Source organism: Mus caroli, chromosome 2, assembly GCF_900094665.2.
Source record: "Mus caroli chromosome 2, CAROLI_EIJ_v1.1, whole genome shotgun sequence".
In the NCBI taxonomy this organism is placed as follows: domain Eukaryota; kingdom Metazoa; phylum Chordata; class Mammalia; order Rodentia; family Muridae; genus Mus; species Mus caroli.
In genome coordinates this window covers 67936173-67963209 of record NC_034571.1, presented here as the reverse complement: position 1 = coordinate 67963209, position 27037 = coordinate 67936173, and the positions used below count along the sequence as shown (strand labels likewise).

The 27037-nt window shown below is 40.7% G+C and overlaps 1 protein-coding gene and 1 long non-coding RNA gene across 6 annotated transcripts in view; one reads left to right on the top strand and one right to left on the bottom strand.

Moving 5' to 3' along the window:
• Nucleotides 1-27037, top strand: part of Gpr155 (G protein-coupled receptor 155) — a 44252-nt gene that overhangs the window by 4985 nt on the left and 12230 nt on the right. For all 5 annotated transcript variants that reach the window (XM_029474402.1, XM_029474403.1, XM_021156461.2 and 2 more), the window contains 9 exons: nucleotides 6985-7384; nucleotides 9625-9790; nucleotides 10622-10777; nucleotides 12369-12452; nucleotides 13172-13289; nucleotides 16570-16654; nucleotides 16771-16861; nucleotides 18123-18333; nucleotides 24121-24225. In XM_029474402.1, the coding sequence (XP_029330262.1) occupies nucleotides 6985-7384; nucleotides 9625-9790; nucleotides 10622-10777; nucleotides 12369-12452; nucleotides 13172-13289; nucleotides 16570-16654; nucleotides 16771-16861; nucleotides 18123-18333; nucleotides 24121-24225 (1416 nt within the window). The remainder of the gene's footprint in view (nucleotides 1-6984; nucleotides 7385-9624; nucleotides 9791-10621; nucleotides 10778-12368; nucleotides 12453-13171; nucleotides 13290-16569; nucleotides 16655-16770; nucleotides 16862-18122; nucleotides 18334-24120; nucleotides 24226-27037) is intronic.
• LOC110290005 lies at nucleotides 6335-12756 on the bottom strand. Its single transcript, XR_003835982.1, has 3 exons — nucleotides 12725-12756; nucleotides 11268-11362; nucleotides 6335-6392 (listed from the first exon to the last, which is right to left on the bottom strand). It is a non-coding gene; the product is annotated as an uncharacterized LOC110290005 (long non-coding RNA).

Sequence of the window (27037 nt, the reverse complement as noted above, 5' to 3'; positions counted from 1 at the left end):
CCAACTCCTCCCAGACCCTCCCCCTCACCCATCATTTTTTTTTCTTAAAGCTGTCTTAAATTAGAACGTACTTTCTTTTTTAATTTCAGAGTTTAAGGACCATTTAATTATCTACCTAAAATAAATGGCTGTATCCTAAGACCTTAGGGGGTAACCTTTCTAATAGTAGTCTATCTCTTCTCAATTATCTCATGTAAAGACATCTCATTCCTAGAAGGGATCACACCCTGATTTAAATTATGTTTAAAAATAAAATCTTATGTCTCTAAAAAGTGCCACCACCACATGTCCCCAGTGGGAATTTACAAGTGGCTTTCTCCACACCGTTCTTGGTCTTGTGTTCTAGAACACATAGATTATTTCGACATTAAAATTAGTTTATGAGTTCACTGTTGAAGTTTTTAGCATGTTATAGTGAAGTTAAATTCTTGTTTAAGGTCAGAGCTGTCAAGGACATTGCGACACCTGCAGTGTGTCCGCAGCCGAGTTTTACGTTTTCTGCTAAAACAGTAAACACACTAATTTGGGAGGCTGAGGATTCTTGAGAGGACATATATTCTGCTTTTCGGGAATATACTGCCATTCCTAGAAACCACTTTTCATATTTAAAAATGCAAGTTGTATGTATTTTAACCATGCAGCACAGCATGGGGCCTATTGGGCCTGCCTCTCCATTGGATTGCTTATGGGAGAGTGCTACTTGCCAGGACTGAGCCAGCTGCTGGGCACAGACCCGAGAACAAAGTTCTCAAACATACTGCATTTATAGTTCAGTGAAAAAAATCAAGTTATAAGATTGAACTAAGAACCTACTCAGTGTCAGCAGGGGCCAAAGGAGTAGGTAAGGGGCAGGCACGAGGAGAAGGTGCTTGGCCGAGAGCTGGCTTCAGGCTTCTCTGATGTTGAGTAGCCTGAGCAGAGATTCAGTGGGATGATAACCTGTACAGTTGAAACCTACGCTGAACTCGAAGGCACCCTCGGCCTATCCCATCGTCCTCCAACAAGTCAGTTCACCACCCGCCAAAAAAGATTGAAGAGAACTTTGCCTTTTCACCTTTTCCCATCTTAACCATGGAAAAATTACCAAGGAGATCAGATAACACTGAGTAAAGCAAGAGACAGAGAGGGAGGGAGGGCTACAAGGCTCTCAGGAAATTAGTCTGTAACTAGGAGCTCTGTAGGTATTCCTTTACTAACCCTTACATTGAAACTGCACAGCAGAGATTAATGTTTGCCTATCTCCTTAAGAGAACCAAGAATGTAGTCTGGTGAAGGATTTGTAGAAGTGGCTCATGGCCACAGTGTTGATTAAGCATTTAGTAAATATTGTTCTTATTTTAGACTTGAGCTAGGCGTATATAGTTTCATGCCTTTATAAACTAGTGCTCTCAGAAAGAGAACTAACATTGGTAACTTTATAGTTTACAGGGGGCTTTATTATTTGAATAGGGCACATATTACCACTTTCAAATGAGGAGGCAGGGTTACAGGGTTGTCTTAGGGTCACGCAGCTGACATGTGCCCGAGACCCAGCTCTCTGCTTTCTGGTCCTGTATCCCAGATGTTCTTTCATGCCACACAGTTACATAACAGGGTAAGCCTATCTTAGAAGACCCAACCAACCTTTGTAAATTTAGCAGTTTCAGATGGAATCCGATGCTTTTGTCCTTAAAGCCATGTCCAGGAGGGGATAGGGTGGTAGCTTAGTGAGAATGATTGCTGCAAAAGCAAGAGGACCTCGATTTGAACCTCCAGCACCCACATACAGGCCAGGCACGAGGGCGTTAGCTTCCTGAAGCCCTCCTCTGCTGTGTGAAAGGCCTTGTACTCTGTGTGCTTGCTTTATGTGCGTGTTGCTTTGCCCATAATAAAAGCCTTTCTTTACCAGCTTGAGGAAAAAAAAAAGTCAGGCAGGCCTTTCCTACCTAGAACCCTAGTGCTGGGGGGTTGGGGAGAGGAAGGCCCCGGAGCTCACTGGCCAGTCAGCCTAACTGACACAGGCTTCAGGTTCAGTGAGAGACCTGTCTCTTTGTGGACTCACACATCCTCCTCTAGCCTCTGGATGCACCCACAGATGAGTGCATCCACAAAGGGGGAAAAAGAACAGAAGTGGAAAAAAACTACTGGATAAATTACTTTCTCTATTAAGACACTTTTCAAATCAAGTATATATGCCAAGCTATTTTTATCCCAGCTTTTCTTACAGTCTACGTTCTGTCAGTAAACTGGTAATGATCAGGTTCCTAGCAGCATAGCAACCCAAATTGCCTTGATGAGTGTGTTGGTCAATTTGGGGTGATAAGTTTTGCTGTTGGTGGCACTCACAGATAAGACTCTTGTAACACCAGGCTGTGGCGTATCATCGCTTTATGAAAAGCCAGTCATATAGACAGCTTTCTCATCTGCCTGTAAAATGGAAGATGTGCTACAGAGCATTATTCTAAATGTCTGCTCCCTAATGGGGCATTTGTTAATAGCGTCTGTGTCCATCTGTCTTCCCCTCTGTTCATGTGAATAGAGAAGAGAGACCTTTCTTTTGCTTTGCTTTACAACCTCTCCTAGGAATTCCCACTGTCGTGTCCATAGAAGAGTACTGATAATGAGTTGGAAGGAACATCCTTCTTAAGGCTGCATTGGCTCCTCAGCTTCCCAGTTCGCAGGTGACTTGGGAAACGCTGTCACGGAGAGAAAACAGATAAGTTAGAGAATAAAGAAAAAAAGATGGCTATATATCTTTTTCTGTATACTGTGACTATGGTATATAGAAAATAAACAGTGCTACATTTACTGTGTAGTTTTTACATCAAAGTCAAGTGAACTACAGACAGACTATAAAGAGTATACTGTCTTTTAGGACAGTTCTTTCCAAAGGTACTTTTAAAAATCCAGGTATGAGGAGAAACCTAGAGTCTATTAAGATAAACTGCCGACGTCAGCAGATCCGAATGGGCTCCCTGCCTCTGTCATTAAAATATACTAATAGGGCATAGTTAAGTCCTATAATTTATTCTTCAAACAATGCTGATAGCATAAGTACCCTGACTAATCATAATTATGCTCTAGTGCTCAAGCTGTAAACAGAAAGGAGATGAAGCCTTTAACTATATGCCACTAAATAATGGAATGATCTTGTCAGGGCCTTTGTGTTATTTGCTAGAGATTGAAACCCTGCAGAAATCAAAATGGGAGACACAGCGGGTGGCTAATTTTATCTTAGTTCTTCCAAGCTATATAATAACTCCTCATGATGGGATTCCCCCTCCCTCTAAGAGCCTTATTTATAATCATTAATTAATTAGGACCTAATAGTTGATGTCGTGATTATAAATCTAATTTTAGTTGCTATAGGTCACTGTATTCATGGGTATTTTCCTTTCCGACTGGAAAGATTGTCTTCAGGTTGCTAACAAAGGAAATCACTGCCAGTTTATAAAGATGGAATGTTAAGTAATTATGGAAATGAGAGGCAAAAGAGACTAAAATTCCCATGTTGAACCCCTTTTCTCTAGGAATTTAATAAGTATTTATTTAATCACAATTATTTGCTCTCCCAGTAGACATTACTTCTTTTGCCCTTATGCATTCATTCAGCTGAGTTAAAAGGCTCTAATTGTAACCTGCGTTATAAATATTCACAATGTGTAAAAAGGAAAAAAAAATGAAATTTCAGTTAGATAGGAGGAATGAGTTCCAGAGAACTATTGTACAAATAGTGGAATGCAGTTAATAACAATGTAAGTATTCACACCATAAAGAGTTATATAAGAAAATACGTATGCTGGTGAGCTTAATTTAACCATTCCAAAATGGATACATTTCAGAATGACATGTATTATGTAACACACATCGTTTTTATCTGCCAATTTAAAACGAATTGGTAATCCCATCATTCAGAAGGCTGAAGCAAGAGGACTGTTGGGAGTTCAAAGCCAGCATCAGCTGTGGTGTGAGATTCTGTATCAAACAACAAAATAAGGAGCTGAGGTGACAGCTCGGTTGGTGAAGTGCTTGCTTTGTAAGCTCAAGCCCAGTGTGAATGTAACATCTGAGTGCTGGGGAGGTGGAGACAAGGATCCCTGGAGGTTGCTGGTTAGGCAGTGCAGCTGAATCAGGGAGCACCAGTTTCAGAGAGAGAGAGAGAGAGAGAGAGAGAGACCTTGTTTAAAAGGGCACAGTGGGGAGTGATTGAGAAGGACACTCAGCATCACCTCTGACCTCCACACACATGCACAAAGATACATGAAGATGTACACACACATGCATCAACAAAGGCCAAATAAGGTGATCATTTTTAAAATAAAATATGGATCCCAAAAGAGGTTAGCCAATTAGAGATATAAGTGATTGTAAGATGCAAAATACATTTGTACTATATCTGAAGCCCTTAGCATTCACCAGTTAACCCCATCTATCAGATTTGTGCATCACTGTGGTGAATCAAGTCTGTGGATTATAAAATGATGCCTTCAGGTTCTCGAGGTGGCATGGGTACTGAACAGAGTATCAGATTTCCAGAGAGGGCAAGATTTAATGATGTAGGTTGAAGACTTGGTAGAAGGAGTCTACAAGAGACCAGCCTCAAGTAGTAGGCAAGTTTCAGTAAGGAACAAATAAGGTTAAGGAGTCAGAGAGTGAAGGTCTGATCGGCAAGTGGAGCTCATGATTATGAAGCTAGTGTTCGTCTGCTGTGCCTGTGATATGGATCTAGCAGATGGAATCTTTGCTTTATGGGGCAGTAAAAGATGTGTCGGATAAATAAGAGGATAATTAATGGGGACTGGCTGTGCTCATTAAAAGAAAGCCACAAGGGCTGTTCCAGTGATGGAGGAAACGATAGAAAACTATTAATTTTTTAAAGTTTTGACTTTGAGTAGTTGTGATGTAGATGGTACTCTTTGGAGTTAATAATAAGATTGCAAAGAGTGGCTGAGGAAACACAAAAGAACGTTGGTGAGTAGATACACTGAGGGACCTGATTTTCAGACTTTAATCTGTAAGAGACAAGAGGAGGAAATACAAATGACTCTGTAAAAGAAGGACAGCAGTCTTCCATATCTGACAGGAGCATGCTCAAGGTCCTCCTTCTGAGGATATATATAGTAGGCCTAGAACTCCCAGCAACCACTCTTGTGTCAGCATTCAAGGTTGCCAATTATATGTAAATATGTATTATATATAATACAGTTTATTGTATACATACCTATAATCAAGTCTAATATATAAATTAGGTACATCAAGAGCTTCACAATGACTAGTAAGACAGAACAGTAATACACTGTAAAGAACGATGTGGGTTACAGTCTCTGTCCTTTTCTATCAAGCTGCCACACTGCATGCTCCTTACTGTTCTTGCTGCGACTGGATAACTGGGCAAGTAGGAAGGCAAAGCAGGGGAGGGATTTGATGGCTGTCCAACAATAGCAGAGAGAGAGAGAGAATGAGAGAGCGCACAAGTGCTCATTATGTAGTAGTTGTCAAATTTCTGGACACAAATGATCAATCTCTATCAGGGCTTTGAGGAAAGTGTGGAGTTGGAGATGGAGGTTGCCCCAGAAAAATACCTTTGCATTGCATTGTGACCACTTAGAAAAAATTCTTCAAACTAGACTAAAACCACAAGGCATTCCCCAAGTGGATACTCCACTTAGAAAACTTAAGTGGTGGGCAGATACAGACCCCCTTTTCCTAGAGATAGAATATCAAAGGAGATGTGTAGCTACCTAAGAATGATCACTAAGATGGCTTTTTACTTAAGCAAGCAAGGCACCAGAAACCATGAAGTACAGCCACCGAGTCATAAAGCCAACACATCTAACTTAAAGCCAGTGAAGAGAACTGATGAAGTTTTATGCAATCCTATGAGTTAAACTTCTGCTCTGTCTTGGAAATATTACAGATTTATGTGTGTGCTTAGCTGAGAGAGAAAACAAGATGATTTGAATCTTATAGAAAATAAGAGTGGCTAATGAGATCAGGGTGAAGGTCTGAGGTTATATAATTTATTACATAACTTTAACGGGACATGTGTCTGACATTAACTGAATCCCGAGTAGGTAAACAAATATTTCCTGACTTGTGTCACTTAATGTAAATTAAGAAACTTGATCTGCCCTGTTTTCACATGATTGCCCCCACCCTTGGAATAATCGCAGCAGTTCATTTTATCTTTCTGTCTCAACCTCACATCTATTATGAATGAGCTTTGTATACTTCCAGCTGGAGAGGCTCAAGCTCTGTGTCCAAATCGAGGTTGAAGACAAAGTTGTGTACTTGGCAGCTTTACCTCGCCTTGGTCCACCACAGGCCAGTGTCTTCACCTTCTAAAAATGCTAGACCTGTGGTCCCAGCACTTCCTCCATGCCAGGTGCACATGGCCATATCCTAGGTTACATCTGGAAAAGAGAAACTTGATAGCTCACAATCTGACTAGAAACTCCTGGACCTAATTCATATGGCCCTGACCCAGCTCCCATCAGCTATTCTGTATCTCTGTATCTTTGCACGTAGAGTGTAGACTACCTCCATCCCTGTCTTGCTGCTTTAGTTCCTGACTCCACTCTCCTGGATCCGCTGCCATCTGACCCCCGCCTTACCACCCAGTGAAGCCTGCTCTCTCCTGAGACCAAGCCGATATCTTGTTGCCATCACTACGCATATAGATTTCTACTTTGATTTGCTCTTTTAAACATTTTACAGCTCTCTCCTTTTCTTTGAGGTTCATCTTTAAGCTCCTGTCTGGAAACATAGTTACGATTTTAATAAAAATAATTTAAAGTTGAATGTTATTTTTATAAACCGGATGGTACTTAATCTAGTATTTCTTCCTTGTCAGTTTTATTACTAAAATTTGCCTTTCTAAAAATAACTGAATGGGTTACTTGTCGCTATTTAGATTAATTTTCATTGATGCTAACAAGAAAATGTTAATTACATATTCTTATAATTCTGTGGTAATGTTTAAAAATCAATATTCTTGTTTTTCAGTTGAAGCTCTGTACCAATCTACATATCCAGAGTATCTGCAGTACATTTATTTGGTGGCACCAATATCTCTTATGATGCTAAACCCCATAGGGTTTATCTTCTGTGAGATCCAGAAGTCAAAAGACACTCAAAATGGTTCTCAAAATAAAGCAAAAATTGTGGGACTTGGATTTCTACGCGTGTTACAGAACCCGATAGTATTTATGGTCTTTGTTGGCATTGCCTTCAATTTTATTCTTGATAAAAAGATCCCAGTCTATATGGAAAACTTTCTGGATGGGCTTGCAAACTCCTTCTCTGGATCAGCCCTGTTTTATCTTGGTCTGACCATGGTAGGAAAAATCAGGCGGCTGAAGAAGTCGGCGTTTGTGGTTCTTACTCTTCTCATCACAGCCAAACTGTAAGTTTCGCTTATTTAATTCGGGAATCTTAGTGTGAGAACAAAAAGCCTGTTTAACCAATCCATTGTGTTGTATTGCACATATTTTTCTTTTAAATATTGATCCTTGCTTATATAGTTGTTGCAATTTAAAGGAAAATGGACTATTTGGGTATTATTAAAAATTATTTTCTTACTATGGCATGTAGGTTAATTTTCTACCTTACTGTCAGAAGATAAAGATTATCAGTTTTTCTTCATGCTTTTTTTCCCATTCAGCTTTTGTGTAAAGTTTACCTACTATTTTCAAGATCTCAGTAAAATCATACTTAGTTAATTTTTATGCTCTGGGCATCCACCCCAGGGCCTTCTAGAAGCTGGGTAACTGTTCTACTACTGAACTATCATACAACCCTAGATCAGATTTTTAAAATAAATTTTGCAAAATTTCCAAGTCCATTAAAAATCATAAGGTAATTGCATCTTATTGTTTAAGCATAATAACTTTTAATATACAGTATTTTTTTAAGAATTTGGGAATTGTTTAATGACCATGAGTTTGGTTGAATGTTCTAAATATAGGTAAGCTAATATGAACATTTTTAGGTATAGTATCATTATTGGAATAACATTATAGTGGAAATATTTTTTATTTAATAGTTCTTAAGCTTATTGGCTCATCAGCCATGGAGTTGACATAATTTTACTGCATTATTACTCAAAGTGCTTAGGGCATGCTTAAATGTGGGACCAGGACATTTATATTTCCAAAATAATTAAGAATGAGTAGCTCCAAAAAATAATTCTGGTGGTAATATGTTCTTCATAATGTATGAGTTAGTATTCCCACTGTAATGTTATTTCAATAATGATAATGTTGCGCTTTCAATGCTAATTAAAAAATTTAAAAGTCTTTTATTCTTTTTAGATATTTGATTCTTTTTATTTAAATTAAAGGGGTGGGGGGCTGGAGAGATGGCTCAGCATTGACTCTTCTTTAGACAACCAGGGTTTGAGTTCCAGGACCCAGATGGCAGCTAATTCCAGTTTCAGGGTGGATCCACCTCTGTCTTCTGGCCTTTGTGGGCACTACATGCACATGATACACAGAAATACAAGCAGGGCAATACAGCCAAACACATAAAAGACATACATACAATATATAAATGTATGAAAAGGAATTACGGTGCCTCAGCTTCATGAACTATCTATTACAACAGACGTCTAAGGGTAATTAGGGACTAGCGGCGTGGTTCAGTCTGTAAAGTGCTTATTGCACAAGCGTGAGGACTTGAGTTTGGTTCCGTAGCAGTCATGTAAAAAGCCAGGCATCATGGCACGTGCCTGTAATTCCAGCCCTGGGAGGATGGAGATTCCCTAGGGCTTCCTGGCCAGCCAGCCTAGCTGAAGTGGTGAATTACTGGTTCAGTGAGGGATCTTGTCTCAAAAAAACAAAGTGGAGAGCAGCTGAGGAAGACATCTCATGTCAGCCTTCGACCTCCACAGGCACACCTGTGCACGTGGCACACACATTCACAGTCCCAATGTATCTCTCTAGGCACTGCTGTGACAGTGGATCGGTGAGCCTGTTAGCTTAGTGACAGTGCTATGTTCTTTCTACAGAACAGTGGAGACTCTAATAATAGACTGCTCAGCAGGTCTGGCTTCCCTTTGTTTTCTGCTCCCCGCAGTTGTTTCAGTTCCCTTTGCTTCATCTTTATTTACACATAGGGAGATCTAATTATTAAGATGCCTAGTTTCCTGTGCTTTTTACAGTCTCATTGTGCTGCATTGTTATCATTAATTATTAACCATTTCAACCCTTAATCACAAATTTCAGCTGGTTTTTTTTTTCCAAAAAGTTTTGAAAGATTCTTGAATGAAATTACTAAGATTTTTCAACTTTTTTTTTTCATCTAACATTTTCAGTTAACCAATAGAGGAAGCAAGGAAGCAGCTATGATTGTAATGCTTACCTTTCTTTTTCTTTTTGTGCAAGAAAATTTTGTAAAAATCTCTTTTCCTCTTTATGTTCCCTAATGTTTGAAAATATTCCAGGGTGTAGTTCTTGAAGTGGCTCCTAGCTGAATTCTTGACTTCCAACAAAATGTCCAGCAGCAATAAAATATACACAGGGACATGCATATGCCTTCTGGGCAGGAGAGCAATAGTAACATAATTCCAGATTCCCCCGTGCTGTTGCAAGCAGGGACAGACGGGCATTGGTGTTAAAGTACATCCTGCATCTTTTCTGTCTCCAGCCTGGTGCTGCCCCTCCTGTGCAGAGAAATGGTGGAACTCCTGGACAAGGGGGACAGCGTAGTGAACCATACAAGCCTGTCCAACTATGCATTTCTATATGGTGTCTTCCCTGTGGCTCCAGGAGTGGCTATCTTTGCAACACAGTTCAACATGGAAGTAGAGATTGTATGTATGCACTGGTGTTCTCTACGCTGGGTGGTTTCTGTGCTGAGGAGAAGGCTGACGTTGCAAACCCCAGAAAGCAACGTTCTTTTAGTGAGAATTTGAGATCCCTAAGCTGCCTCACTGTAAATAAGGAGGTGCTCTGTAACATTGTAACATGGCCACAGTTATTTAATATGGGGACCTTAGTTACATGTTTTCTTTTACATGTTTTTTTTTAAACCTGTGCTTTTTTTTTATTAGCCATTATTTTGTTTTGTTTCAAGTACTTATACTTAAGCTTTAAAGTTATATACAGAGGTGTCACTTTTGAAATTTTGAGGGAAAAAAAATCTACTTCATTCCACAATAAAGTGAGAAAATTGGTGCATAACTGGTACCTATGTATATTGTGCATGGCATGCACTGTGTTAAGGGGTTCTGAAAATAAGGTGAGGGACAGTTTCATTAACCGATCTGTATCATGTTTGGTAATTATTTTCTGTTAATTGACACCCCCCCCCATAGTTTGTGAAGTAGTATGGAAGAAAACTGCTCATAGATTTAGTTAGATCATTGGAGGAGTTCTTTTCCTAGAACCTAAGTCATCAACAACAGAACTTATAGTAATATTTTTGTATATAAACATCATTTGAACCTAGATTAGGAAGAGGGGCCAACAGAGCATTCTCTTATAATGGAGAACTACGGCATTGGATAATGTGCCGGATTCCATAGTGTCTTCACTGGCTTTCATTTTCAGTTTAAAATGCATTAGTGTATTATGGGTATGTAAGTGTTTAAGCAATTGTTTAAGTAAGATTATGACTCCTTAATTTGATCTCCCTTTTGCAGATCACCTCAGGCATGGTAATAAGTACGTTTGTGTCTGCTCCAATCATGTATGTTTCTGCCTGGTTATTAACCTTTCCTACCATGGATGCCAAGCCACTGGCGTATGCCATTCAGAATGTTAGCTTTGATATAAGTATTATCAGCCTGGTCTCCTTGGTAAGTATGCTGTAATGTCAAATTGAATGGAAACCACAAAATAAGTTTGAAAGTAACTACTAATAGCAGTTAAAAAACAAACAAACAAACAATTTATTTAACAAAACAGAGCAGTAAAACCTATCTGAAAAAAAAATGTAATCTCAACTTTGTAATTAACTAAGTATGTCTTCCCAGGCAGGAGTTTTGAGCTGTGTAGTCGGTCGGCATGGTGTGAGGCTCAGGCAAACTTGGATTTGATTCCTTGTCCTATTGCAGTTTATCTAGATATCTCTTTGGAGTTACTCAATCTCTCTTAAGCTTAGTTTTCTTAGCTACCAAGATAACCATTTCACCCATTTCTAGGGCTTGTTTTAAGGTTTGAGGCAATGAGATAAGCATGCTATGAATAATAATCACCGTACAAATAACTAGCTAGTCTAGCATCATAGGATCAACAAAGGTCTTTGGGATCAAGCTCAACTATTTATTTAAGTGAAACTTTAGATACCTTTTCAAACTTGATCCTGCGACCTCAAATGTATCTGCTTTTAACAACTAGAGTATCCACATCGATCAGGTTGCCTGCTGAATTCCGTCAGAATTCTAGATTAGAAAAAGACAGTGTTTTAAGGAATGGATACATTTAGCAATAAATAAATGCAGGATTAATGAGTTTTTAGAAAAACTCATATCTATCTGAGTTTCTGAAAAACCTATGTTCCTTGATAAGAAGGTAGTTTGGGGAGAGAGAATTCGTCACCTTCTATTGGCAATTAAGAAAAGGAACAAAATTAGCCAGCATACTTTCCTGGGCACTCTAAAGGCAGAGTGGAAACGCAGTTCTTGTTCTGGGGCATCACTTAGCTGTAGAGCATGTGCTCACCATGCATGAGGCCCTAGGTTCTGGGTACTAGCCAGAAAAGAAAAGAGAAGGGGGAGGGGGAGGGGAGGAACCCAATCCTTTTAAACACTAGGAATACAAGATTAATCTTGGTGTGGGAGGTATGTGTTGTTTGAAATAAGACCACCTGGAATTTAGAGTACTCAGGAACTAGTACCATAGAATTCAGAAAGGAAAAAAAAATTAAAACGTTCTTTCCTAAATAATTGGTTGTGACATAGTGTCCTGTCCCAGCCACACTGTAGGTAGACATACTTAGAATATGGCCCTAGTCAAGCCATTAGTTCTTAAGGAACTAATTTGTTAACCATGGGATCTCCCCCATGCCTTTTATATCACCGTGGATACAATAATTTATATTAACAATCTTCAGTTTCAATGAAACCTTAAAACCACTCCTGGGACAAGGATGAAGAGGATTCTCTAAACATCTTAACCATGGGCCCAGGCATCGTGGCACACACTTGTTAGCTTAAGCACTGGGAGGCTGAGACAGGAGGATCTGGAGTTCAGTGCAAATCTGAGTCATACAGCAAGGTCCTGTCCCAAGAGTGCCAAGGGCTAGGATGTAGCCAGAGGCTGAGTGCTTGTCTGTCGAATACAAGGCCCTGAGTTCAATCCCGTACCACAATAACAAGGTTTTTGATGTTCTGTTTAATAAGTAACTATAAAGATTGAGAAAGATAACTTGAATCTTTTATCTTCAAGATCTGGTCCCTGTCTATTCTTCTCTTGAGTAAGAAATATAAGCAGCTCCCACATATGCTCACAGCGAATTTACTCATCGCTCAGGTTAGTATGCCCAGGAAAGCTACAGCAACGCCTTCCCCTGAGGTTGTTGCACTGCGTGAGAAACAATTGATTGCTTTGTTGGATTTTTTTTTTCAGTTACAAAGTCAAAATTATTAGCAGATATGATCAAATATAATTTAATTAGAATTCATTAGTGCTTATATGTTAAATATTATAGCATGTCTTAAAATTTGAGATTAATAATGGCAATCAATGTCAACTTTGTATTTTAAAAATACAAACAAGTGAATCATTAAAAATTGAACTCTTACCTGACTGTGGTGACTCCCACTTATAATTCTGAACACGTAGGAGGCAGAAGCAGAAGTGTGGCCAAGTGACATCAGTCTGAGTAAGACTGTCTCGACGACTGAAACAATAACACAAAGAGAACTCAGAACTTACTCTCCAGCATGTGGTCATAATGGAAAGAAGTTTAACATTGCCTATTAAATCTAAGGCTAAAATTTATAGTCTTTATTTTCATTTAATATGTACATCATTAAAGGCTCTATGGAAAATGGGTTTTTAGTCATAAAGCTTGAAATGTTAGTGAAACCAATAAATAGTTGATAATCAGCAATAGTTTTAAAAGAATGATTATTTTCTGTGAATAAAACTTGAATGGGTTTGATTAGATCAATAGTCTGTTATGGTATTAAGTCATATGATTTACTTTTAGCTACTTATAAAAATCTTTCAATAATTTTTTTCTTTAGACTATTGTTTGTGCTGGAATGATGATATGGAATTTTGTTAAAGAAAAAAATTTTGTTGGACAAATTTTGGTGTTTGTTTTATTGTACAGCTCCCTGTACAGCACCTATCTGTGGACAGGTAAGTTGGCTCATAAAAAGACTGTTAAAGTCTGTCCCATCCCCCCTCTAAAAGACCTCAGCATCTACTGATCAGTTTGGAGTCTGTTAGCACAGACACACACAGACACACACACACACACACACAATATATCTGCAGAGCTGAATTGCCTGCTGAGTACACTATTTCTGCCCAGCTCATTAGCTTTAGGCCCATGTCAGCCTAGTTTCCCCTTGAAGACACCAGGTGGAAAAGGGCAGAGAAGAGATGTGTCTCAGAGCTCACTGCTGGGGTCCTATGGAATGGCAAACTATGGTTTTGCCTCATACAAATTAACTACCTTTGGGTCACCTGTTTCATTTCTTCTAAAACTGGCTTGCAGCACATTACAGAGATATTCTGAGGATGATATGAAGTATGGATATTTACGATTGGTATATAGCAGACACTCAGTGAATGGAAATCTATTAGTTGTTCAAGAGAGGGAAAGAGGCCATATAAGAACAAGAAAAGTAAGTTAGAAAAAGGATGTGGAGAGCTGGGGAAATGACTCAGTGGTTAAGAGCACTGAGTGCTCCTGAGGACCTAGGTTTGATTCCCAGCACCCATGTGGAGGCTCCCACCATCTGTTACCCCAGTTCCCGGGGATCCAAAGGCCTTTACTGGTCTCCATGGGCACCAGTCATGCATGAGGTGCACAGATATGCATGCAAGCAAACTCCTATAAAGTCAAATAAAGTTTTAATGTAAAAATAGAGGCCCCAGTGAGAAAGAATACTCTCTTCAATTGGCTCCAGAAAGGATGACAAAATAGTTAACATGATTTTGAAACTGGATTTTCATTTAGAAGCAGACAATCTGTGCATGTCTGTGAAATGCACTGTCTGCATGTTGTGTTCATACCACAAACTTGAAATTGTAAAATGCTACCAGAAGGGACATTGTACAGTGGTTAATAAGCAAGGGCCAGGAAGTGACTGTCAGGGGGAAGACCTTTGATTTCATGCCCTAAGGATCAAAAGCGTGTCCTGTCTGAGCCTTTTGATGTGAAGCAGTGCTGTGGGGAGGGATCACCACATGACAGGTTCTCAGCCAACAGAAGACGGCTTGTGCTTCTTTGAGCAAGTATTCCTGTTATAGCGTGAGGCTTGGCATGAGATGTCAAGTTAAAAGATCCTAGAGACTGTAAATCCCAAATATAGGCGGCCCGAACTGATGTCTACTTACATTTATTCAGATGGAATATATAATGAGAGTAATAGAAGAACAAATAGATTCATCTGTCACAAAACCCCAGCTACCTCCCAGACCTTCAAACATACATGCTGAGATCTATCTAAAGAACTTAGGAATTTACTGGTGCAGTGAAGGTGACCTGTGATCATCAGATTATTATAAATACAGCACAGTTTTATAGCTCACTTGTTCAAGGCCAGGCTCACAACCAAAAAAAAAAAAAAAAAAAAGACAAAATTATAGAGCCATTCAGTGTATTTGAAAATCTAATGTCCAGTCATTTTCAGATTGGTTTATAAATTATCTTTACCATTTCTGCCTCCTGCATAGCTGCCTGCTTTGTTCTTCCTTTAAACCTATTGCTTTTTTAACACTTCAGCTAAGTCCTACATCAGTGAACCCCAAACTTTATGCACTAATTAAACAATTTCAAATATACATTAAATGTATGAATGGTCATCTTCTCCACCTTCGTGCTGGTGCAGTTTGAATATTTCATGTTGTAAATTACGAAAGCAAGCCCAAAGAGCCGAATGGACTCAAGCCGATCTTCTCAGTAACCCCAGCGAGGGATGCCAGGCTGTCGTCTGACAGCTGCAGTTCTTCACAGAGTAGGAAGAATCGCTATCAGAGACGCAAACCCTGCACAAGGACCTAGGCATCTGCTTATGTTAATCCTCGTTTAAAACGTTAGTGATCAGTGCCCATTTATGTTAATTCTAACTGAAAGTGTTATGTACAAGAAAGGATCTTAATTTCCTAAGGGAGCTCACAGGTGTGAAATGTACATCAGAACTCCCCAGGCTGGTTTTCTCTTCCTTTGCTTTGTTTGTTTGTTTGTTTAAGGTTAGTGCCCGTTACTTCCACATACAGGGTTATGAGCTGGTTACCTCACTACCTTTCTTCAGACAGCTAGAGAGCCTTCTTTGGACTGTAAGCCGTAACATCAGTTGGCCTTCACTTGGCTCAAACTTAATCTAGAAGTCGAAATCTAAGTTCTGAAGAACAGGACTACTTAACTATATGGTGGACACAGAGGTGACTATCACTGAAGACTGAAATTTTCTTATAGACGTATTATTACCAGATCCTGAAAAGTACGTCATATGAACCCAGGACAGTTTCAGAACTTTACCTCATGTTTCTCAAAAGGTGGGCTCTCTACACCACTCTGCCCCCTGCTGTGCAACTCAGTCAAGCCCTTGTCCCCTCCTTACCTACGAAATTAAAGTGTTAATTTGAAATAGATGTTGCTTCTTCCTGAAGCCCTCAGATTCTGTAGCCTTATGGAACTTACTAAGTGCCACACGTATATATGAGAACTTGAAACAAGCTGGGTGTGGTGGAGCGTGACTGTCACTTCAGCACCCAGAAGGCTGAGGCAGGAGGATCAAGAGTTTAAGGACAGCTTGGCTACATAGGACGCCCATCTCAAAAACAAAACCAATAAACAAACTTGAAATATTTATGTCTGTATTAGGTTTGTGCCACCGTTGTATTAAGTGTGTATCATATTTTTATGAAGCATCAGCCCTACATTTGAGGCATTTTCCAAAACACAATCTGGGGTAAGAAATATTTACAATTCTTAGCACCAACAAAATGGAATCACTCTGAGAAATGTCTGTATAGCTGAACTTGGAATGCTACTTGGGTTCTAATCACCCAAGTGGCAAGAAACAAGCGACAACCACAAGTCGCTACGGCTTTTAAAAAGAAATCCTTCAGTAAAACGAAGATTCGAGTAAAGAAACGATTCTAGGAAAGAAAACACCAAAGATTTTTAATAGGAAAAAAAAATGCTTCAAACAACATTGATTTGTAAGGAGGAAAATTTAAAAGCATGGTGGTGAACGCTTGTAACTCGAGGACTTGGGAAGTAGAGTGAGAGCATCAGGTCAGCCAGGCTTCTCAAAAAACCAGCCCGATAAAGTCACCAAAGCAAATGAGAACTGCACCACCAGGTTATCCAGACATGCAGGGTCCCTCACAGAGTAAAGTGCTGCAGCTTCCATGCCAAGAGGAAGAGTAATCATCTTGTATAATCTTGTTTTCTTGTTTCTAGGCCTTCTAGCAGTTTCTTTGTTTCTTTTAAAGAAGCGCGAGAGCGTTCAGCTTCCGGTGGGAATCATCATCATCTCTGGCTGGGGGTAAGTGGCGGCTTCCGGTGTCTGCTTCCCGGTGTCCGCTTCCCGGTGTCCGCTTCCTGGTGTCCATAGGCAGCTTCTGTTGGCTCACTCTTTCTTTCCTATGGCCCTGCTTACAGGATCCCTGCTCTCCTCGTGGGTGTGCTTCTGATAACTGGAAAACACAACGGAGACAGCATTGACTCCGCCTTCTTTTATGGAAAAGAGCAGGTGGGAAGCGTTCAGTGGCAGTTTCTTCTTGGGAATGTCACATCTTAGCGTGTGTGCCTTGATATTAAAATCGAAGCGAAAATATATTTAAAAATTATATATAGGACATTGGTGATTTTATATCACTCTTGGTAACCTCAAGACCTAAACATTTTATAACCTGAAGATTTCTAAATGCTTGCAACTTGGTTATTTTATTTTATTAAGCTTTATTTAGTTTTATTTTGTGTACTCATGTTTTGCCTAAATATATGTGTGTGCATGGTTTGTGTGCTGGAGATGTAGAAGCCAGCAGAGGGAGTTGAGTCCCCTGAAACCTGGCTGTTCTGAGCTGTCATTTGGGTTCTGGGAGCCCAGTTCCTCCGGGTCCTCTGTAAGAGCGGAAAGTGCTCCTCAAATTTTTATTAAGATACATTTATGAACCATGTTTCCTCTGCTGAAGGGGAAAAAGTCAACAACTTAGCAGTAATAACAAATGAGAAATATGTTACTCTCTTTTGAAATGATTTATTTTTATGAAGTATGGTTGAACTACACACAACATTTAGAAGTAAGAAAGGGTCTGTAAGAAACATTTGGTGACTTAAAGGAAACCAATGACTTTATTGTTAACTACTTTCGATACAATGAGACATCTAAGAAACTTGTATGATTAAAGGCAAACTGTAACTTCTTTATAAGTAAGTCACGTTCCTCCATTCCTCTGTACTACTACCCATTTAGAAGAAACATTGTTCTATAGTATTTAAAGCTATACAGATGAGCCGGGCAGTGGTGGCACATGCCTTTAATCCCAGCACTCGGGAGGCAGAGGCAGGCGGATTTCTGAGTTCGAGACCAGCCTGGTCTACAGAGTGAGTTCCAGGACAGCCAGGGCTACACAGAGAAACCCTGTCTGGAAAAAACAACAACAACAAAAAACCCAAAACAAAAGAAAAAAACCTATACAGAAATATTTTCTATCGAAAAATTTTAAAATTCTTTGAATGACTTATTTATTTTTATTTTATGTGACTTGGTGTTTTGCCTGTATGTATATCTGTGTGAAGGTGTCAGATCCCCTGGAACTGGAGTTATAAGCAGGTATGCGCTACATGTGGGTGCTGGGAATTGAACCCAGGTCTTCTGGAAGAATAGCCAGTGCTCTTAACCACTGAGCCATTTTTCCAGCCTCTCCACTCAAAGTGTTCTTAAACTGTACTAAGATTATTAAAATGAGATTTTTAAAAACTGGCCTAACATCTTGTTTTGATGCTGACAGATGATCACCACGGCAGTCACCCTGTTCTGCAGCATTCTCATAGCTGGGGTGTCACTCATGTGCATGAACCGCACCACCCAAGCTGGTCACTACGAAGGTTTTGGCCAGTCCCAGAACCACAAACCAGTAGAGCCTGGAAGCACTGCGTTTGAGGAGAACCCAGCACCAACAAATGGACCGGAACTCTTCCCAAGTTCTATCCCAGAAACAAGTATGAGCCCTTACGTGTATTTTAAAACTTACAGAAACTGTCACATGTATCTTAGATGTTTTTGTTCAATGGAAAGTCATTACACTGCTCGAAATAGTATAGGTATTTGTCAAGGGAACAACTTGAATAATTCTTCTATTAGAGCTTCATTTTTCTAGCACTTCATTCATTAAGCTGAGATTAATGGTTTGTTGAATTCTAAGACTTCCAAGAGAGGCTGGCTGGCTGGCTGGCTGCCTGGTTGAAGCAGGGTCTTATTATGAAACCCAGGCTGGCCTCAAACTGTTGGTTATCCTGCTTAAGCTTCCTGAGTGCTGGGATTACAGACATGAGCCTCCATGCTAGTTTTCAGTGCTGGGGATTGAACCCCGAACTTCACACACACTCAGGAAATATTCTACCTTGAAGCCATATCTCCAGCTTTGACCTGAGAATTTTAGAAGTAAAAGGGAAGGAACATCCTTGCTATGAAACTAAACACATTCATTTCCTACTTTAACAATATTTTATCAGGCAGGTGTCATCAATAAAATGATTTTTAAGGAGAGGCTTACCTAAACTTAAGACTAATCATATAAATTGTCCATCTACAGACTATAGCCCAGAAGCCAAATCAGACTTACCAACCGATTTTGTGTAATTTCTCAGTTAAGAATGTTTTGTTGTTGTTTTGTTTGTTCTTTTGTTTTTGTACATTTTTTTAAAAGATTGATATCAACATAAGAGATTTTTTTTTATGACTCTTAAAAGTTCTATGAAACTTGAATTTCCTGTCTAAAATGTTGTGGAACATAGTCACACCGATTCACTTATGTGTTGTCTGTAGCTGTGTTCATGCCAGAGTGGCAGAGGTGAATCATTGCTGCAGAGCCCGAATGGGGTCCCTACTGAAATGAAAACATGCTTGGGTATTTCATTTTACAGCTATAGTCTGTCAGCAAGAACCTAAGGCAGAAGCTGATGTCAGGGAGCTGGAAGAGTGCTGCTCTCTGGCTTGCTCCTCATGGTTTGCTCAACTTACGCTTTTACAGCACCGGGGGCCACCAGCCCAGGGATGGCACCACCAACAGTGAGCTAGGCCTTCCCACATTTAATCATCAATCTAAAGAATGATCCACAGGCTTGCCCATGGGCCAGTCTGGTGGGAACATTTTCTCAACTGAAGTTCTCTTATCTCTAGCTGGTGTCAAGTTAACACAAAACTGGCTGGCATGGCTGACTCCTTGTCACCTTGACACACAACCACATCACTGTTAAAGCAAAAGCCTCTTCCTTTATTATCCATTTCCAAGATCTTATATTTGTATTAATACCACAATATAAAACATTCCAAATAAAAGCCCCCACAGTCTTTAATAATTAAAATACTTTAAAAGTTCAGTCTTGGAGGCAGAGGCAGGCAGATTTCTGAGTTCGAGGCCAGCCTGGTCTACAGAGTGAGTTCCAGGACAGCCAGGGCTACACAGAGAGACCCTGTCTCAAAAAAAAAAAAAAAAATCAATGTTTTTAAAATTGTCTCTCTAAAATAACAAAGTTTCCTAAGTGTGAGCTTCTGTAAAATTAAAAGTAAATTGAATACTTTGTTACTCGGAGAGAACCAGGGCACAGTCACATTTAGACCAAAGAAAAACCAAAGTCCAGCTATGTCAAGCATTCAGGCCTCACGCTCTGGACTCCAAAGGGCTTGCCACAGCACACCCAGCTTATCTCCTAGGTCCAGGCCAGCTCCATTCCACAGCTGCTGTCCTCAGTGGCCATCCCATGGTACTGGCATCTCTAAAATGATAGGGTCTCTACTGTACCGGGGTTTCACTTTTACCAATAGCCTCTCCCAAGCCCTCTTTATGGACTCTGACCCTGAAGAGTGATACAGTACCAAGCCTCAACTTCTCTCTATGACCCCTTCAGTCTTGGAGCTTCCGCTTCAGCTGAGGCCACACATTCACCAAAGGTCTCACTGGCCTCTCACAGCGCCACCTCAGCTGCTCCCCATAACCCCTTCATGCCTTTAAAACCAGCACCTGGACGACTCTTACACATCACTATGTTCATTCATTCACTGGTGAATGAATGCCAAGTCCAGACTTGATGACCTCTGGGCCACAGCTTCTGTGTGCTGGTCCTGAGGAAACACTTACCTGAAGACTTAACTTCAGTGGTTCTGGCCTCTTCTTAACCGCAGATCATTTCTCAGACCCAGTGGGCCAACATCAGTTGTCCCAGGAAAGCAAAGGTTTCACTCAGTGGTTCTGGTCTCTTGTTAATCACAGCTGATTCTTCAGCCCCAGCTGCCCAGAACTACAGATTCTTAATTCAAAATATTAAATGGCCCCATTAGTCTGAAACTTTTCATCAGTACCTCACACCAGACCTCCATTATCTGGAGGCCTCAGCAACCATTTGCTCTCAGAACTGTTTTCTAAGTTCCCACAGAACAGCCTACTGATCTCTGAGCACTGAAAGGCTTTTCCATCCCCAAATTCCAAAACTCTTTCACAATCCTCCCCAAAACATGTCAGGGTCTGTCGCAGCAATACCCCATGAACCTGGTCCCAATTTTTGTCTTAATTAGGGTTATCATTGCTGTGAGGAAACATTATGACCAAAAATAACCTGGAGAGGAAAGAATGTGTTTCATCTTCTAGTTTATAGTTCATTATCCAGGGAAGTGAGGGCAGGAGCTGATGCAGAGGCCATGAAGAACGCTGCTTACTGGCTTGCTCCTCATGGTTTGTTCAGCCTGCTTTTTCACAGCACCCAGGACTCCCTGCCCAGGGGTAGCCCTACCCACCGTGGGTAGATAGCTAGCAATCTGTTTCTTTACTGAGAGACATTTAATTTGCCTTGAAACACATCTCTGTTAGAAGTAGTGCAGCAGTGAACATCTGTATTCATATATGCTTGAAGACACATCAAGACTGTTCTTAAGATAGTATTTGTGAGTCACTGGAAATATAACCGCTCATGCAAACCCACTTATGTGGGTCTGGTTCCAGATCTTCTTGGCTTTTAAGTTTATTGCTGGAATCTCCTTTTGAATATAGAGGCAGCATTTTTTAATTTTCAGACATACTGTTCCTGTCTCAGTTTCTCAGGATTTCTAAGCAAACCTCACTGATTTCCTTCTCAAGTGAAAGAGTCATTCAGAGCAAGTAGTTCTTCCTTCATGGGGTCCGGTGTCTACCCTGGCCTCTATTTCCAATGTCTGCTGGATTCTTATAATTCCTTTCTAACTGGACCCTTTCCCCCACCTCCCATCATTCTGGGTCCAGTCTAGCTGATGTGAAATGGCCAAACCAACCTTCCTCACGAGCATCTTCCACATCAGACTCCTGCTGTGGATCAGGTTGAGACCCTCAAGTCCCTCCAGTACCTGATAATTCCGGCTCAGTCTGGTTCTTCCTTCTCTCCCTGTGAACACTACCAACTTCTTCGTGCTTTTCCCCAGACTGGCCCTTGTGTCCTCTCTCTCCTTCCTGCCTTTACTGCATTGCCCTTAAACCCAGGCTCACTGATAATCTGTGGTGATGTCATCAGAATGTTATTCTTCCAAGCCTCTTGATGATGTTCCTTTTAAAATTGATTGTCTTAGTTGGGTTTTACTGCTGTGGACAGACACCATGACCAAGGCAAGTCTTACAAAGGACAACTTTTAATTGGGGCTGGCTTACAGGTTCAGAGGTTCAGTCCATTATCGTCAAAGTGGGAACATGGCAGCATCCAAGCAGGCATGGTGCAGGAGGAGCTGAGAGTTCTACTTCTTCATCTGAAGGCTGCTAGCAGAACACTGACTTCCAGGTAGCTAGGATGAGTGTCTTAGAGCCCACACCCACAGTGACACACCTACTCCAACAGGGCCACACCTCCTCATAGTGCCACTCTCTGGGCTGAGCATCCACAAACCATCACACTAAAAAAACTGTAAAACAGTTTTGTTTTGTTTTGTTTTGTTTTACAGAGGCCATATTGCTTATTTGTGTGTGTATGTGTGCTCATTTTCTATAGATAAGCCATTGTAATGGCCTCATGTGTTTTCTTAATTTTTACATCTTTTTATGTAATTTTACTATTTAAACCTTCATGTTTCTGAAGAGCTAGGCTAGATAATTTATTTTCTCTTCTGTTATTCTGTGGTTCTCTTTCTAACCTTGAGGTGGCATTATCATCTTAAGTAAAAAGACATTTGTAATGGCCTACACATAATAAGTTTTATACTTTGAAATACTTTTGTCTTTAAGAATATCACAGACGCCCCTCCTTAGAATTGGGAACAAAACACCCATGGAAGGAGTTACAGAGACAAAGTTTGGAGCTGTGACGAAAGGATGGACCATCTAGAGACTGCCATATCCAGGGATCCATCCCATAATCAGCTTCCAAACGCTGACACCATTGCATACACTAGCAAGATTTTGCTGAAAGGACCCAGATATAGCTGTCCCTTGTGAGACTAGGCTGGGGCCTAGCAAACACAGAAGTGGATGCTCACAGTCAGCTAGTGGATGGATCACAGGGCTCCCAATGGAGGAGCTAGAGAAAGTACCCAAGGAGTTAAAGGGGGCTGCACCCCTATAGGTGGAACAACATTATGAACTAACCAGTACCCCGGAGCTCTTGACTCTAGCTGCATATGTATCAAAAGATGGCCTAGTTGGCCATCACTGGAAAGAGAGGCCCAGTAGACATGCAAACTTTATATGCCCCAGTACAGGGGAACTCCAGGGCCAAAAAATAGGAATGGGTGGGTAGGGAAGTGGGGGGGAGGGTATGGGGGACTTTTGGGATAGCATTGGAAATGTAATTGAGGAAAATAGGTAATAAAAATATTTTAAAAAAAGAATATCACAGACGAACTTAAGTACATTATCAATAAGAGGTTAAGCCTAAGTATAATTCATTTTTCTAACATGTACATTTAAAAAGTTTAATCACCAAAATTATTACTCTATTAATATTGCAATCTATGTCAGGAAACACTATGGCTATATAACTGTAAAAACTTTTTAAAAATTTTTTGTGCAGCTAAAAATTTTTGTGCAGTTATCTAAGGAAATAAATGTATAAAATAAATCTATAAACATATAAGTATAATAAACAGAAAAACTAGAGCCACACAGCGCACGTCTCACGGTGACTTATGGAGAACAACCTGCCAGAGCTCCGGCCCTGTGTGCTTGGAAAAAGCAGAGAACTGTTAGGATCACATCTGCCAGACTCCTGAGGACGGGCGCCTGAGGGAAGTGCCTGCTGAGGTGGACCCAGAAGAGGATTTCATCGACCCGGTCCAGATGCAGCTTCCGGAGGACTGAAAGGACTGTCCAGAAAGTGGGGGATGCCTTTCGTACAACAGCTGGGGCGGGCAGACGGAGAGTCCGACTCACAGGTGGCTTTCATTTAGGCCAGCGTTGGTTTGACTTTTCCACGGTAATCAGCAGAGCTGTTGTGTTTATGAAAGCGATGAATGAGAGTCTTGTGTTTTAGGAAATGGTTTTGAATTCTCGGTTTCCAAAGTGCAGTGGAGAGGAAGCAGGGTTGATTAAAAAAAACAAAAAAAACAAAAAACCAAAAAAACGTTCTTCCCGTCTCATACAGCGAGCGGACAACGTAAGGGAGCTGAGCATTTGCCTGACTCTGCTGAATTGCTCACTGCACTCCGGGATGAGTTCCCACACAGAAAATGTTTCCACAGAGACAGCAGGAGTGGCTTGCCCATGGATTGGCACCGTTGAACTTGTGCGCCTCTGTTGTGGGTGCACTCTCCATTCACATTCTATTTCATCTTTCTAGGTTGCTGTTCTTGTTCCTTGGGAAATGGTGAATTACGCTGTCCATCAATAGAGCCAGTAACGAACTCAAGTGCTAGTGGGCCTATGCCTTCTTCCTTTGAGAAAAGTAAGTGCCCAGGGACTATGAGGAAGCTCTTAAGTGTGGGAAGAAAGGACACTCTGAGGGCTTTCTACTGAAGCTGTACACTGTTGCACATGGCTTGAGAACAGGTTTCCAGTGAGATGGGGGGGGGGAGTTTTAAGAAGATCATAGTCATAGAGAGAGAACACTTATATAAAAATAAAATTCTTAAACTTAGTATTGTAATAGATGCATAACACTTCCAAATAATTTAACTCACATACCTGAAGGTATAGCTCGGTGTTAAGTACTTGGCCCAACAAACATGAAACCCTAGGTTCAAGCCCCCGGACCTTCAAAACAAAAACAAAGGTTAATTGAAGTGATAAATCCAGGAAGTTTTCCCAAAACCTATTGAACTGCCTGTTAGTTTTATTCTCTAGAACCAGGAGTAATTAATTAGCTCAGATCTTTCATAAAATTCAAGAGGTAATGATAGTCCGTTTGTTTCATGTTAAAATGGGACATAATAGGGTATGTGGGGGCTCATGTGGACTTATCACAGATAAAACTTTATTAATTTAACCTTTAAACTTATATGTAGACTCCCCGACCCAAGTCCCCCGTCTCCATCCACATCTGATGTCCATTTTGTTTCCCTTTCTGAGTTAGAGTCAAGCATCTTCCCTGTGGCCTCCTTGTTATTAGCTTCTTTGGGTCTGTGGGTCGTAGCATGGTTATCCTATACTTTATGGCTAATGTCCACTTATAAGTGTGTCCATACCATGCATGACCTTGTGGGTCTGAGCCACCTGACTCAGGATATTTTCTAGTTCCATCCATTTGCCTGAAAATTTCATGATGTCCTTGTTTTTAATTGCTGAGTAATATTCCATTGTGTAAATGAGCCACATTTTCTTTATCTATTCTTTAGCTGAGGGACATTGGATTGTTTCCAGCTTCTATTACAAATAAAACTGCTATGAATATAGTTGAGCAAGTGTCCTTGTGGTATGGTATATGCCCAGGAGTGGTATAGCTGGGTCTTGAGGTAGAATTTTTCCCAATTTTCTGAGAAATTGCCAGATTGATTTCCAAAGTGGTTGTACAAGTTTACACTCCTACCAGCAATGAAGGAGTGTTCCCCTTGTTCCACATCCTTGCTAGCATGTGCTGTCACTTGAATTTTTGATCGTAGCCATTCTGAAGGGGGAAGGCTGTTAAGATGGAATCTCAGAGTCGTTTTGATTTGCATTTCTTTCATGACGAAGGACTTTGAACATTCCTTCAGGTGTTTCTCAGCCATTAAGAGATTCCTCTGCTGAGAATTCTCTGTTTAGCTCTGTACCTCATTTTTAAAGTTAGATTATTTGGTTTGTTGGTGTCTAATTTCTTGAGTTCTTTATATATTTTGGATATTAGCCATCTGTTGCATGTAGAATTGGTAAAGATCTTTTCCCAATATATAGGCAGCTATTTTATCCTATTGCTGGTATCTTTTTTGCCTTACAGAAGCTTTTCAGTTTCATGAGGTCCCATTTATTAATTGTTGATATTAGTGCCTGAGCTGTTGGTATTCTGTTCAGGAAGATGTCTCTTGTACCAATGTGTTCATGACTAATCCCCACTTTCTTTTCTATTAGATTCAGTGTATCCAGTTTTATGGGGTTCAGGTGTAAAGAGAGTGTGGGGGTTGTGTGGACTAGGAGAGAGAACAGAAATTGGTGTGTGTTTGGGGGTATCTCTGGGACAAGCCAGAGAGACCTGGGATGGGAGAGGCTCCTTGGAGGCTGTGGGAGTGACCCTAGCTGAGACTCGTTGCAGCAAGGACTATAGAGCCTTAACTGGCCAACTCCTGTAGCCAGGCATGACTTGCAGTGGAGGGAAGGGGACACCAATCTACCCACAGAGCTTTTGACCCAAAATTCGCCCTGCCTACAAGATCTGCAGGGATAAAGATGGAGCAGAGATTGAGGGGCCAGCCAACCAATGGCTGCCCCAACTTGAGACCCTACTGAGACACTATTAACGATACTCTGCTATGCTTGCAGACAGGAGCCTAGCATAACTGTTTTCTGAGAGGCTTTATCTAGCAGCTGATGGAAACAGATGCAGAGACCCACAGCCAGACAATAGGTGGAGCGTGGGAAGTCTTGTGAAAGAGTTGGGGGAAGGATTAAGGGAGCTGGAGGGGTCAAAGACACCATGAGAAGGCCTACAGAGTCAACTAACCTGGGCCCATGGGTGCTCACAGAGACTGAATCACCAACCAAAGACCATGTGGATTGGACCTAGGTCCCCTACAAATATGTAGCAGATATGCAGCTTGGTCTTCATGTGGGTCCCCTAATAATTGGAGTAGGGACTACCTCTGACTGTGTTGCTTGACTGTATATTCTCTTGCCCTCACTGGGCTGCTTGTCTGGCCTCAGTGGGAGAGGATGTGCTTAGCCCTGTTGAGACTTAATGAGCCAGGGCAGGTTGGTACCCATGGGATCAACCTTCTTTGAGTGGCAGAGAAAGGAGTGATGAGGGAAGGGATGGGAGGAGAGCTGTGCTCAGATGTAGAGTGAATAAATAATATAAACAAAATAAATAAAAAAACTATATAAATTATATATAGACTATATATAGTGTTCCAAATTATGTATCATAATTGTATAACATAAATTTTGTAGACAAAGACCTTTGTTAAATATGTGGTTGGAACTACCACATTCTGCTTGTGTATGAGAGACTCTCCAACATACCATGGTGGCATTCCCCAGGGTCACTGACAGCTAGGACCTGATTCTTAGCCGAGTGGGGCAGTCATCTTGGGTTTGAAATCATTACAGCTGTGCTCACTGTTTCGTAG